General features: G+C 38.8%; 1 protein-coding gene across 2 annotated transcripts in view; it reads left to right on the top strand.

Moving 5' to 3' along the window:
• Positions 1-1,179: 1,179 nt before the first annotated feature.
• Positions 1,180-10,508, top strand: part of LOC146611677 (uncharacterized) — an 11,253-nt gene continuing 1,924 nt past the window's right edge. Inside the window, exons 1-15 of one of the 2 annotated variants that reach the window (XM_085342772.1) lie at positions 1,180-1,357; positions 3,442-3,494; positions 4,710-4,785; positions 6,328-6,467; positions 6,748-6,831; positions 6,924-6,980; positions 7,098-7,298; positions 7,497-7,691; positions 8,200-8,254; positions 8,353-8,443; positions 8,533-8,674; positions 9,088-9,192; positions 9,378-9,486; positions 9,748-9,976; positions 10,339-10,413. In XM_085342772.1, the coding sequence (XP_085198898.1) occupies positions 3,453-3,494; positions 4,710-4,785; positions 6,328-6,467; positions 6,748-6,831; positions 6,924-6,980; positions 7,098-7,298; positions 7,497-7,691; positions 8,200-8,254; positions 8,353-8,443; positions 8,533-8,674; positions 9,088-9,192; positions 9,378-9,486; positions 9,748-9,976; positions 10,339-10,413 (1,601 nt within the window). In that variant the 5' untranslated portion in view covers positions 1,180-1,357; positions 3,442-3,452. Of the gene's footprint in view, positions 1,358-3,051; positions 3,182-3,441; positions 3,495-4,709; positions 4,786-6,327; positions 6,468-6,747; positions 6,832-6,923; positions 6,981-7,097; positions 7,299-7,496; positions 7,692-8,199; positions 8,255-8,352; positions 8,444-8,532; positions 8,675-9,087; positions 9,193-9,377; positions 9,487-9,747; positions 9,977-10,338; positions 10,414-10,508 lie in introns of those variants that run through there. The other variant, XM_085342771.1, reaches the window with a different exon arrangement.

The raw sequence follows: 10,508 nt of genomic DNA, 5'->3' as shown, positions 1-10,508 counted from the left end.
AGAATCACCATCCTGATATCAATACTTTTGCCCATACGAAAAATGTCGTGAACACACTAATATTTCACCAGTGTTGTAACATCACATGTCGTTAGCGTAGTCTGCCTGTGTCTTCCCTCTGCAAACAAACATGTTAGAGTTGGTTGTGATATACAGTCTGCATAAGTGTGGTCAATCTAATAAACATTTATAAGGAGATGGCAGTTACTGTGAATGTACAGCAGTTACACAGTGATTAGTAATAAACAGTCAGACAATGACCCTGACAATCTCATTCAATCTTGCAGATTGCACCTTCTGTGGAAAGTGGTACCACACGGTGTGTGTGGACTTCCCCTGTGCAGAAGGCGACTACAAATGTTGTGGGTGCTAAATAAACAGAAACAAATGATCCCTGTTGTCTTTGCTTACTGATTGTTTTCAGTGTTGACAATCCACATTGCTGGCATTGCATCTTTCAACATGTTTGTGGGTAGATTTGGATGTACCAGGGGTAAGTGCAGCCACTCAGCCTCTACTCAATGTGATCATAGCAGCAGGTGCAGATGTGTCACAAGTTAATCTAGTAGTGGCCTATGGTCATGTGTTAGTGGTGGGAACAGTCATATCCACTCACTCTCACTGGCTGTTTATTACTAATCACTGTGTAACTGCTGTGAATTCACAGTAACTGCCGTCTCCTTACAAATCTTCATTAGATTAACCACACTTATACAGACTGTATATAACTCCAGCCATGTTGATGAATTGCCTATATTGGCTGGAAATATTCATTTTCAGGGAAAAGACACAGACAGACGATGCTTACAGGATGTGATGTGACAACACTAATGAAATATTGATGTGTCATATTTGTCCAAGGTGTATTTCATTGTTATGGAAAAAGAGAATATTAAAATCATGATGACCAATTGGAGTGGTGATTTCTATGACTTTGTGTATATAATTTGGAATTTTGTACAAATGTAGGCCAATAAGGAATATATGATATCATTTCATTCATTTCAAAGGTTTATTTGCATGACGCACAAACAGACACAATTGAAAGGTACAAATGTGCATGACACGAATTCAAACGTGGTGCAGATGTGTGTCACAGGTTGATCTGGCTGTAGGCTGTGGCACTTGGCCAGAGGTGGCGCTGGTTGACTCGACTCCATGTTAGTGCACAAAGTAAACTGCTCGCTGTAGTTGTGAAGCAAAAACGCTGAATTCGGAGAAATAAACCGTGCGAGGGGGACGATAACGACGACAAGAGTCTCCCGATCGTTTACTCTTGCTGTCCCGTGAATAACAACGGCGTGGTGTTACTTGTTTGCTGTTTTCGCGATCGCGTGGCGCACGAGGATATCACCAGGTAAACTCGCCACATTTTTAAACATTTTGTTGTTCAACAGCATCAAGACTGACGGAGTGTGTTTGAGATAACCTCACAAGTGTCACAGATGACACATTTGGCTTTTTTTTGCTGGTTTGTCGGTAGCAGCTCCTGAAACGCAAGACTGACACACATCTGTTCGACCAACGCCAGTTGATCTAAACGCCAGTAGATCTGGAACACCGGCCTTTAAGGTGTCGCGGATAAATGAGGGAGGGGCCAATAATCGGCTCAGTCATTTTTAATGATCGTTGAAAGCCCAGATCGTAATCGTGATTAAAATTCGATTAATTGAGCAGCCCTAGTTCAGGTTGCATTGAAGAATAAAGGCGGTCATCCAAGAGACTGACTTTCAAGCTCATTAGAATCGGCCTGGCTTTGCACAGAAATACAATGATTTACATTTTCAGTAAATCACTGTATTTCCCATTTTCCTAGCAAAATATGAAGAAATCAGGGGTAGCTCAAGATTTTTGCACAGCACTGAATATAGTGCTGTGAAAAAGTAGTTCCTCCTTAATTGTTCCTTATTTTGTTGCATATTTGTCATATTTCACAGGATCAAACAAATGTTCATATAAGGCAAATGATAACCTATTATTAAATAATGATTTCATTTATTAAGGGAAATAAATTATTGAAACCAGTATGAAAAAGTCATTTAAAAACTGACTGTACCATAAAGAATTTTGCCACAAGTGGCAATGAATCTCTCACATTACTGTGGAGGAATTTTGGCTCACTCTTCTTTGCAAAAATATTTTTTATTCAACTTTTCAGTTTGAACGGTCTGTTTAAGGTCACGCCAAAGCATTTCAATTGCATTTGAGTCCTAAATGTGATTAGGCACTCAAAGCCTTTATTCTGTTTTTGTTTTGCCCTAGTTTGAGTTCATCAGAGGTAGAATTGTCCGGCTGCATAACACACGTGTTCTTGGAGTTCAAGACATGAAGTGATGGCCAGACATTCTTCCTCAGGATTTTCTGGTAGAGAGCAGACTTCATGGTTTCATCAATTATAGCAAGTAACCTTGAAGCAGCAAATCAGCTCCAAGATCATTACACTATCACTACCAAGTTTGGTAGGTAGATTTTTATAATGTTTTTTTTTTTAACTGAATAAATGATATCCACATTTAAAAATTACCTTTTGTGTTTATTCAGGTAATCTATGCCCTGAAGCTGTTTATACAGCGAGACAATGATCCAAAAACACACCAGCAACTCCACATCATAGAAATTAATAGATAAATAATACATGAAAAAGAAAAGCATGTTTCCCATGGAGACAACAAAGAACAACAATAAACATTGCAAGTGATGCATTTTTCTTACAAATCCTTATAAAGGTTGGAATAAACTACTAAATGAACACACATCTCACCTGAAGAAGAATATCCTGAATCATGAGTTTGTGTTTGCGTCTTTCGAGGCTTGTGACGTCGTGAGCTCTCTAATATTATTTAGTGTCACAGTTAAACAGCACACACACACACACACACACACACACACACACACACACACACACACACACACACACACACACACACACACACACACAAATCCACTACCACAAGATGGCAGTAATACAACATTAATGATTAAAGCTTTCCGCAAAACGTCAAAGAAGAAGCGCAGGTGGCTAAATGAGCAGCAGAAGAAGAAATCCGACGCCACAAGCAGAAAGCAGGAAGCAGGGATCACTGTACTGTAGAATTTGCTTATCCAACGATATATATATATAAACACAGCTTCTGGACGACACTTCACAGAAATAATAACATGCCTAGAAAGATTGTGAAAGGTAAGAATAAAGCAGTGATAGTTATTTCTTATTAGGGAGGCCTGACCATCAGTTTCATTTACCAAGAAATTGACTTGTTTGAGCTTATGTCGCTGTTTAGCTTACCAGCTAACGACGTATTATTGTGGCTTTCAGACAGCGCGAAGGTGACGCTGCTGTGTTTTTACCACCTTTAATGTTAACTCTCCAACGTTACATGCTAGTCCTTGAGTATTTAAATATATGTTTGAAGTTTATTTTTCCATTTCTCTACCTGCCAGGTGGGACAGCCATGCCCAGAATTCGAGAAAACTCGAGACTAATGCACACACACGTGAGTATGACTAAAGCCATAAAACTGCTGTGTTGTTATTACAGTGTTATCACAGATGTAGAAAAACAGGTTATTATGATGTTAGGTGTGGTCATGGTGGCTCGTCAGCGTGTAATAAAGCAGACGTCTTGCTTGCAGTCTTACAGCGAACGCTGTTTATTCGGAGTTACTTTATTTCTTTAACAAGCTGCTTTTGTTCCATTCTTTGTCACAATGATCCCACACTGTTGAGGTCCAGACTGTGGACTGATAGTGTTTGTTTGAAACACACTGGCAATGTCACCCTTAAGACGTTGCTAGTGAGACTCTGTCCAGAAGGTATTTGCATGGTAGAGCAAAATGTGAGGGTAGTTTTCTGTCTTCATAATTCCATCAATTTTGACATAATCCCAGCGCCGTTCTCTGAAATTTAGCCCCAAAACAAATAGAGGCACTGCTGAAGAAACTCCTGTTATACTTTTTTATGATTTTTCTGTCCCGTTTCATGTACTTTGGTATACTTCAGCCACAGCTCGTTTCTGGTTTCTTGAGTTAGGTGTCTCTTTTTTATATTTTTATGTAAACGAACAAAAATATTGGTACAAGGGGGGGGGGGGGGGGGGGGAAGAGTGGTAAATAAGCCAATGTTTAAAAAAAAAGACCCTTCAGAAAGCCTGAAGCACTGATATAAAGAAAGGAAGGGTGGCTTAAGACTTTTGTATTGTGCTTTGTGTCCCAGGCTGGTGAAGATAAGATGTACTAATGAAAAAGAAGCTGGGGTAGTAAACTCATAATGACATAAAACGAAGGAATGCTGGAAGTCATCATATTTGAGACATGACTTGTTTAATCATTATCAATTAGTCAATCAACAGGAGAATAAATATCCTAATTCTAGAGACAAATTAGTATCAAAGGAAATTATTCATATAATGTCACAGTAATTTAATAACTCTCTACATACAAACCTGTTAGCATTTTCTGAACTTCCGACCCCCTTCATGTATAAAAGGATGAAAGATATTCATGTGATAACAACAGAGGAATCCAACCAGCAAACATTTGATTGCAAGAAGCAAGAACCTGTGAAATGCAGGCTGCAGTTCTGCTTTAAAAATACTGAAACTATTAATTACAAACCAAACCAGTTGTAGTTTATTTTACAGCAGATTCATTTTTTAAACATGTAAATATGTTGGATGCTAACTATTTGTTTCTTTTTTTCTTTCTTTATAGGAATCAATGGTAGATTACCTGAGTGGACGAGCTCCTTCTGGCAATTTCCTGAATGATATCCGGCCTGGCTTTTTTGGTAAAGCATTCTCTGAAACTGCTGTTACAAGTTATGTTAAAGAGGAAATCAAGCTTGAAATCAAGCTTTAGTATAGGCTTGTAGTTTTAAGCATTGCTGCTCAGCTGTTGTTGTTTTTTTCCTTTTTATATAAACTGTCTGCTAAATTTGTCTGCTTTGATGCAAGTGCAGTGTTGAATAATCTAAGGAGGGAGGAAACACTGAGCATACATTTGGAAGAGTAAGGAAACAGAAGGAATGGGAAGGGATATCAGACATACATCTTCTTGAGCCACTTGCAGCAAATCCACAACTACAGACTAGCACTGTGCCTATTATATTGCCTACCGTAATACCAGTATAAATTTTTACGTGATATAAAATTGTCATATCACAAATTTGTTGATATAGCAACGCCATCTGTTAAGTGGACAACAATGAGACGAGCACAGTTATGCCTGAGAGGCAGAGCCGTGGATCAGACTCCTACGAGGATTTAGCAGTTTAAAAGGGAGCTACTTCAGTGCGCTCCATTAAAGCACAAGACTTAATATACAGAAAAAATGCTCCTGCTAAAGGTGGAAACAACAAACTTGTTTCACCACTTCAGGCAAACTCCCAACATTGATAACCAGGTTATGAAGGAGGAGGTGCTGGCAGTGATGTGTGGCCCAAATGTAAGAAAATGAGCCCACCAAGCTTGGTTGGAGCAATTGCTAGTTGTGCTCCATGTGACAGGAAGAGCAATTGTTGGATGGAAATTTTCTGACATGGCTACATGGTGGTAAAGCAGGGTTTTAAGCAGCTGTTTACATCCCAGGTAGGAATTGTTTTTGAGTTCTTTTGTTTTTTTTTTTAAACTTGTGTTCTGTGCAATTGTGCAGGCTGCTCAAGAGCTGAAAGTGTTAAGCAGTTATTTTATACTTAATTTGTAGGGAAATGAATTCTGATGCACTTGCATCAGAATTATGCTGTGTCACTGTTATTGCATCATAATGCTGCTGGCACCCGTGGGACCTTATTTCAGTAGATTCAGTTCAAATTAGGATGCATGTCATCAGTGACAGTTGCTCATTAGAAAAGACTGATGGAAACTTACCTATATTTACACTTATTGTGTCCAAGCTGCAAGCATCAGCAAAACAGTGTTAACAGATAACAGATATTTCCCACAACAGCCAAAATCTAATTATTGCAAATGTTCTTGAAATGTTGTTATTTAATTCTAAAGCTGCTGTATATCTCCCACCTCTGTTATAGCCACAAGAAATCCAACTAAACTGATAACACTTATTTCATGTATGTATTGAGTGTAACAAGCAGATGCTTATGACACTTTAGTAACAGTGAGGAGGAACTTTCTTTAAAAAGCTGTAGTAGTTGATTTGATTTAGTTCATTTACTTAAAAATGTTGTTATTTACTTGTTCCCAGGTGTTGTGTTTTTTTTGTGGTTCTTTTCACCACTTTCGTGATTAAACAGCAGGGAATTTGGTGTGATCTTTGCATTGTGTTATCGTGGAGTGACGATCACGTTTTTGTATTTGTCTTTTATAACTTGCAGGTTTAAATTTTTTAAATCCTTTGGAGGAAGATATCGTTTATTCAGATGATGACGACGACGACGACGATCGTTATTATCAACGCAGGGCCGCTAACAGGACTTTAGAACCACATCCGCAAATAAAACAGCTCACTGATGAGGTATTGCCCTTTTATTGCACTTGTTGGGAAATGAAACAAGGAACGATCTCTTTAATATTTGTGTCTGGTTTGTAATAGGACATATCTTTCTCTCTGACTCACGTACTCTGTGGGGAATAAACCAAAGCATTGAAAAAACTTTAAGCAGTATTATATTTATCTTTTAAAATGGTAATTTTATCCAAAGCAATTTATCTTGTGTGCACTCTGTCAGATTTTAATCTTTTTTGGGAATTTATTGGAACGTTAGTTGACACTGCCTTTTTTTTTTTTTCACCAGGAAGCTGATAGAATTGCAAAGGAGTTAATAGAAGAAGAGGAAAGGCGTAAGGAGAAAACTAAGAAGAACAAGCGTAAAAAAATGGTCTGCATATGCATACTTATTAGGATTTAACGTTCTAGCAATGCTGGCGTTTTGCTTTTTTTTTGACCAGAATTTTCTGTCTTTTGTTGCAGCGTAAAAAAGAAAAGAAGCGGCTAGAAAAGGAGAGTGCAGTTAAAGACGGTTCAGCTGTGAGTCTATTTTTATCCTTGTTGTGTGTACATGCAAGTGTCAGAGTGGAAAATCCAGACAGAAAGGTATTTTTAAAGCTGCTCTGATTGTTTGTAATGCTGTTTATGTTATTTCAGGAGGAAGAACAAGGCAAGTCAGATTCCTCTGAAAAAGAAGATGATGAGACTATAATTGAAAGTAATGCAGAAACAACTGGATCCTCACGAAGCGATAAAACTCAAAAGGCAACTGAGGCAGCCAGATGTGATAAGACTGGTGCTGATACTGCAGAAAAAAATCTTGTGAAGATGAATGAGAACGAGGAAGAGGAGCAAAAGGTCTGTCAGAGTTGTAAATTTCAGTTTTTTGGAACAGAAAGGCAACCTTTTCTTTTAAGTGGTAGAGCTTTAACAGTATCAGATTATATGCAAATATGTAACACTATTTTTCATGCGTATTTTAAATGACAGTCTTTTCACAAGAGCACCTTTCGGATGATTATCCCCAAAACAACCACCTTGTTTTATCCTCCGTAGGATTTGGATTTCAATAATTCATATGCTGCTTCTGCTGAATCGGCGCCTGAGGAGACGTGGATTCAGAAACAGAAAAAAGGAGGAAAAAAGGCGGAAAGTAAATTATCTGCAGTTCAACAGCCTGAAGTGGAAAATCCAAATATCACTGAGGAACCTGAAGTTAGAAAGAAAGAGAAAGCTGAAACCAGTAAAGAGGTGGGAATCTTGAAAACATATTCTTATAGGTCAAGACTAAAGTCTGTTGCTCCCAAATTGCTGAATGTTGTGTTCAAAGTTTTTTTTTAGAAGGAAGTACAGGAGAAATATCTGTCGTTTTAAAGGATTTAATTTGCTTTGGCAGTTTGAAATCGACCTCCTATCTGCTCCTTTTTCCTGGAATCACAAAGACAGACACAAAAACACCCCCTGCTTAGCCTTGATCATTTTAATATCACTGATTGTAGTTTGGGACATTCTGTTCGGACTCCCTTTGACCCAGAGAATATCCCTCTAACCATTATCTAATGTGATGTGTAAGCATGCTGCAAAACCCTCTGCGCTCCTACCTCAACCCTCAGTATTTCAGCTCAGTCATACTGCTGGATGAAGCTTTTGTTAGCTTTTACTAGCAACCACAACGCAAATGTGTTTGTTTTTCAATTCAAAGTACGACTTTGAAAATATTATTCATCAACCAGACTTTTTTGGGGGGGTTTCTATACAGAAATCAATGGATCCCATATTAGAGGAGTATGCAAAGAAAAGCATTGAGTTTGCCAGTAAGTGACATTTTCCATCCATCATCATTGAGAGTCTTATGTTAAAAAAAAGTCAAAATACAAACAGGATACAACAGGTTTTTTTTTCTCTTTTCCAGACATGGGGAATCGTTTGGCTGCCTCTGGGCAGTACGAGAAGGCAGTAAAATGTTTCACTGAGGCTATTAAATTCAACCCAAAGGAATTTAAGTAAGAACATTGACTTAAATTGACATCATTAGAACTACCAGGAGCTGTTAACTGCTAATGGCCATAAATGTTTGTTCGCTGTGTTTCAGGTTATTTGGAAATCGGTCCCTCTGTTTTGAAAGACTACAGCAGTATGAAAGTGCTCTCACGGATGCTGACGTTGCACTCTCCATGGAACCAAACTGGATAAAAGGTTTATTTAGGAAAGGGAAAGCTCTCTGTGGTCTTAAGGTAAGTTATCCAGTTAACACAGCTTATATTTTGCTGGGGTTTTTTGTTGCAGCTGTAAATGTGATTTAGATGGGCATTTTGACACTGAGATCTCTGGGGATTAACATACTTCTGTGGAACAATAGAGGAACTGCAGATACTTGCTTGTGCTGCATTGCATCATACTCTGGTGTTTTCTGTTATTTAGCATTCCCTCATTACCAGCATAACAGGAGTCCCTGTGTGAAGAGCCCGGTGCTATTAAACAGTAACAGACTGCATCCTCCAAAATGCCGTGTGGCTGAATCAGAACCTCTTTAAGCATGCTCGTTTAAAAACTGAAGACTTGGCGGTTTTGTTTGTGTAATAACGCAATCCTACAACTTGTTGTAAATTCCCCAACTAATTTCACATCCTAACATTGATTCTCCCAGAGATACTACGAAGCCTCACTGATTTACAAAGAGGTCCTGAGGCTGGAAAGTACAAGTGCTGAAGCCGCACAGGAGCTGAAACGAGCACAGACGCTGCACCTCATGGTAGGAGACGCTTTGCAAAAATGGAAATGAGACAAAACAAAAGTCTGATTCATTGGTTTCCCTCCCACAGATTCATATGAAAAGCTCTTTTTGGGATACACCAGTGTCACCTGTCGGTGTGTATGTGTTGGGCTAATAAAGTAATCATTTGTGGCTTTAATGTCTGTATGTTTGTATGATTTCAGGAAATGGGCTTCAGCTGGGCAGTGAGCTCTGAAGCCCTGAAAACTCACGGTACACTAGAGGAAGCTGTGGAAGCTCTGTTTGCCAGTGAGAGTAACACAGGTCCTGGAGGTAAATAAAATGTTGTAACAACAACAGCGTCCTGGTATATAAAGACTGCACTACAACAGTCGGCACTGTTAAGACTACATTCTTTGCCATGATTGAGTAGGGTTAGTCGATTTGTGAAAATTGCTTTTGTGTTAAAAAAAAAAAGAGCAAATCTACACCTCATCTAAAAGAACAGTGTTGTCACCACTTGTGATTTTGTGTTAAATCACAAAAATATATAAATTCCAGTCAAGTGTAAACATGACTGTACTGTTTGTTCAGTCTGCACAGCTCCTGCCACCAGCAAAGAGACAGCAGACCCACCAGCAGGGCTGAAAGATGATGACGGTGATGATGACGATGATGATGATAATGATGACGATGTGGGAGAGTGGACTGTCCTACAACCAAGCCGCCTACGAATGCAGCAGATGAGAGAGTCTGACGCGTTTGGCCAAAACAGATCAAAGTCTCAGTCGCCGACCCCTCGCTCCAGGAATGGTCCAAAACCGTAAGTCCTCATTAATATGTACACGAAAATTCAAACAAAAGGGTGTTTATGAAATTATAGTTTTCTTTTTGCAATATTTTAAGGGCTTTTTTGGGGGGGGGGGTTGATAATCACTCTGCAGGTCTCCGACTGATTTGTCTCACCTTGGATGTGCTATGTATAAGTTTGTGTATGTAGTCGGAGTAAGGATCTACTAAAAAGTGTATAATGCTGGAAGATTTGACTTTAATGTGACTGTGTAAGTTTGATGTTGAGAGGAAGTGGGCTCAGATTTCCTTTCAAGCTTTTAACGTTATTTGCTTAATCATAGAGCATATCAATTTAAAAATGAATGTTTTTATTCTTGCCGTTTTGTTTTAAAGAGAACTTTTCCCTGTTTGGACTGGATTATTGGCGCCTACTGTCACCTATGTAAAACTCCACGAGCTCTTTAGCAGGTGAGCTATGGCAACGCTATTGTTGTGTGAGGATCTTCCTCAGCACTCTCATGTTGTAGGCTTGAAATTAGAAAAGAAAAACCAAAATATGATCT

The sequence above is a fragment of the Diplotaxodon limnothrissa genome, linkage group LG19 (assembly GCF_057381915.1).
Source record: "Diplotaxodon limnothrissa isolate DT_005_m linkage group LG19, D_limnothrissa_male_GT1.1, whole genome shotgun sequence".
NCBI classification, from domain to species: Eukaryota; Metazoa; Chordata; class Actinopteri; order Cichliformes; family Cichlidae; genus Diplotaxodon; species Diplotaxodon limnothrissa.
The sequence above is the reverse complement of the archived record's forward strand: the minus strand, read 5'-3'. Positions and strand labels throughout refer to the sequence as shown.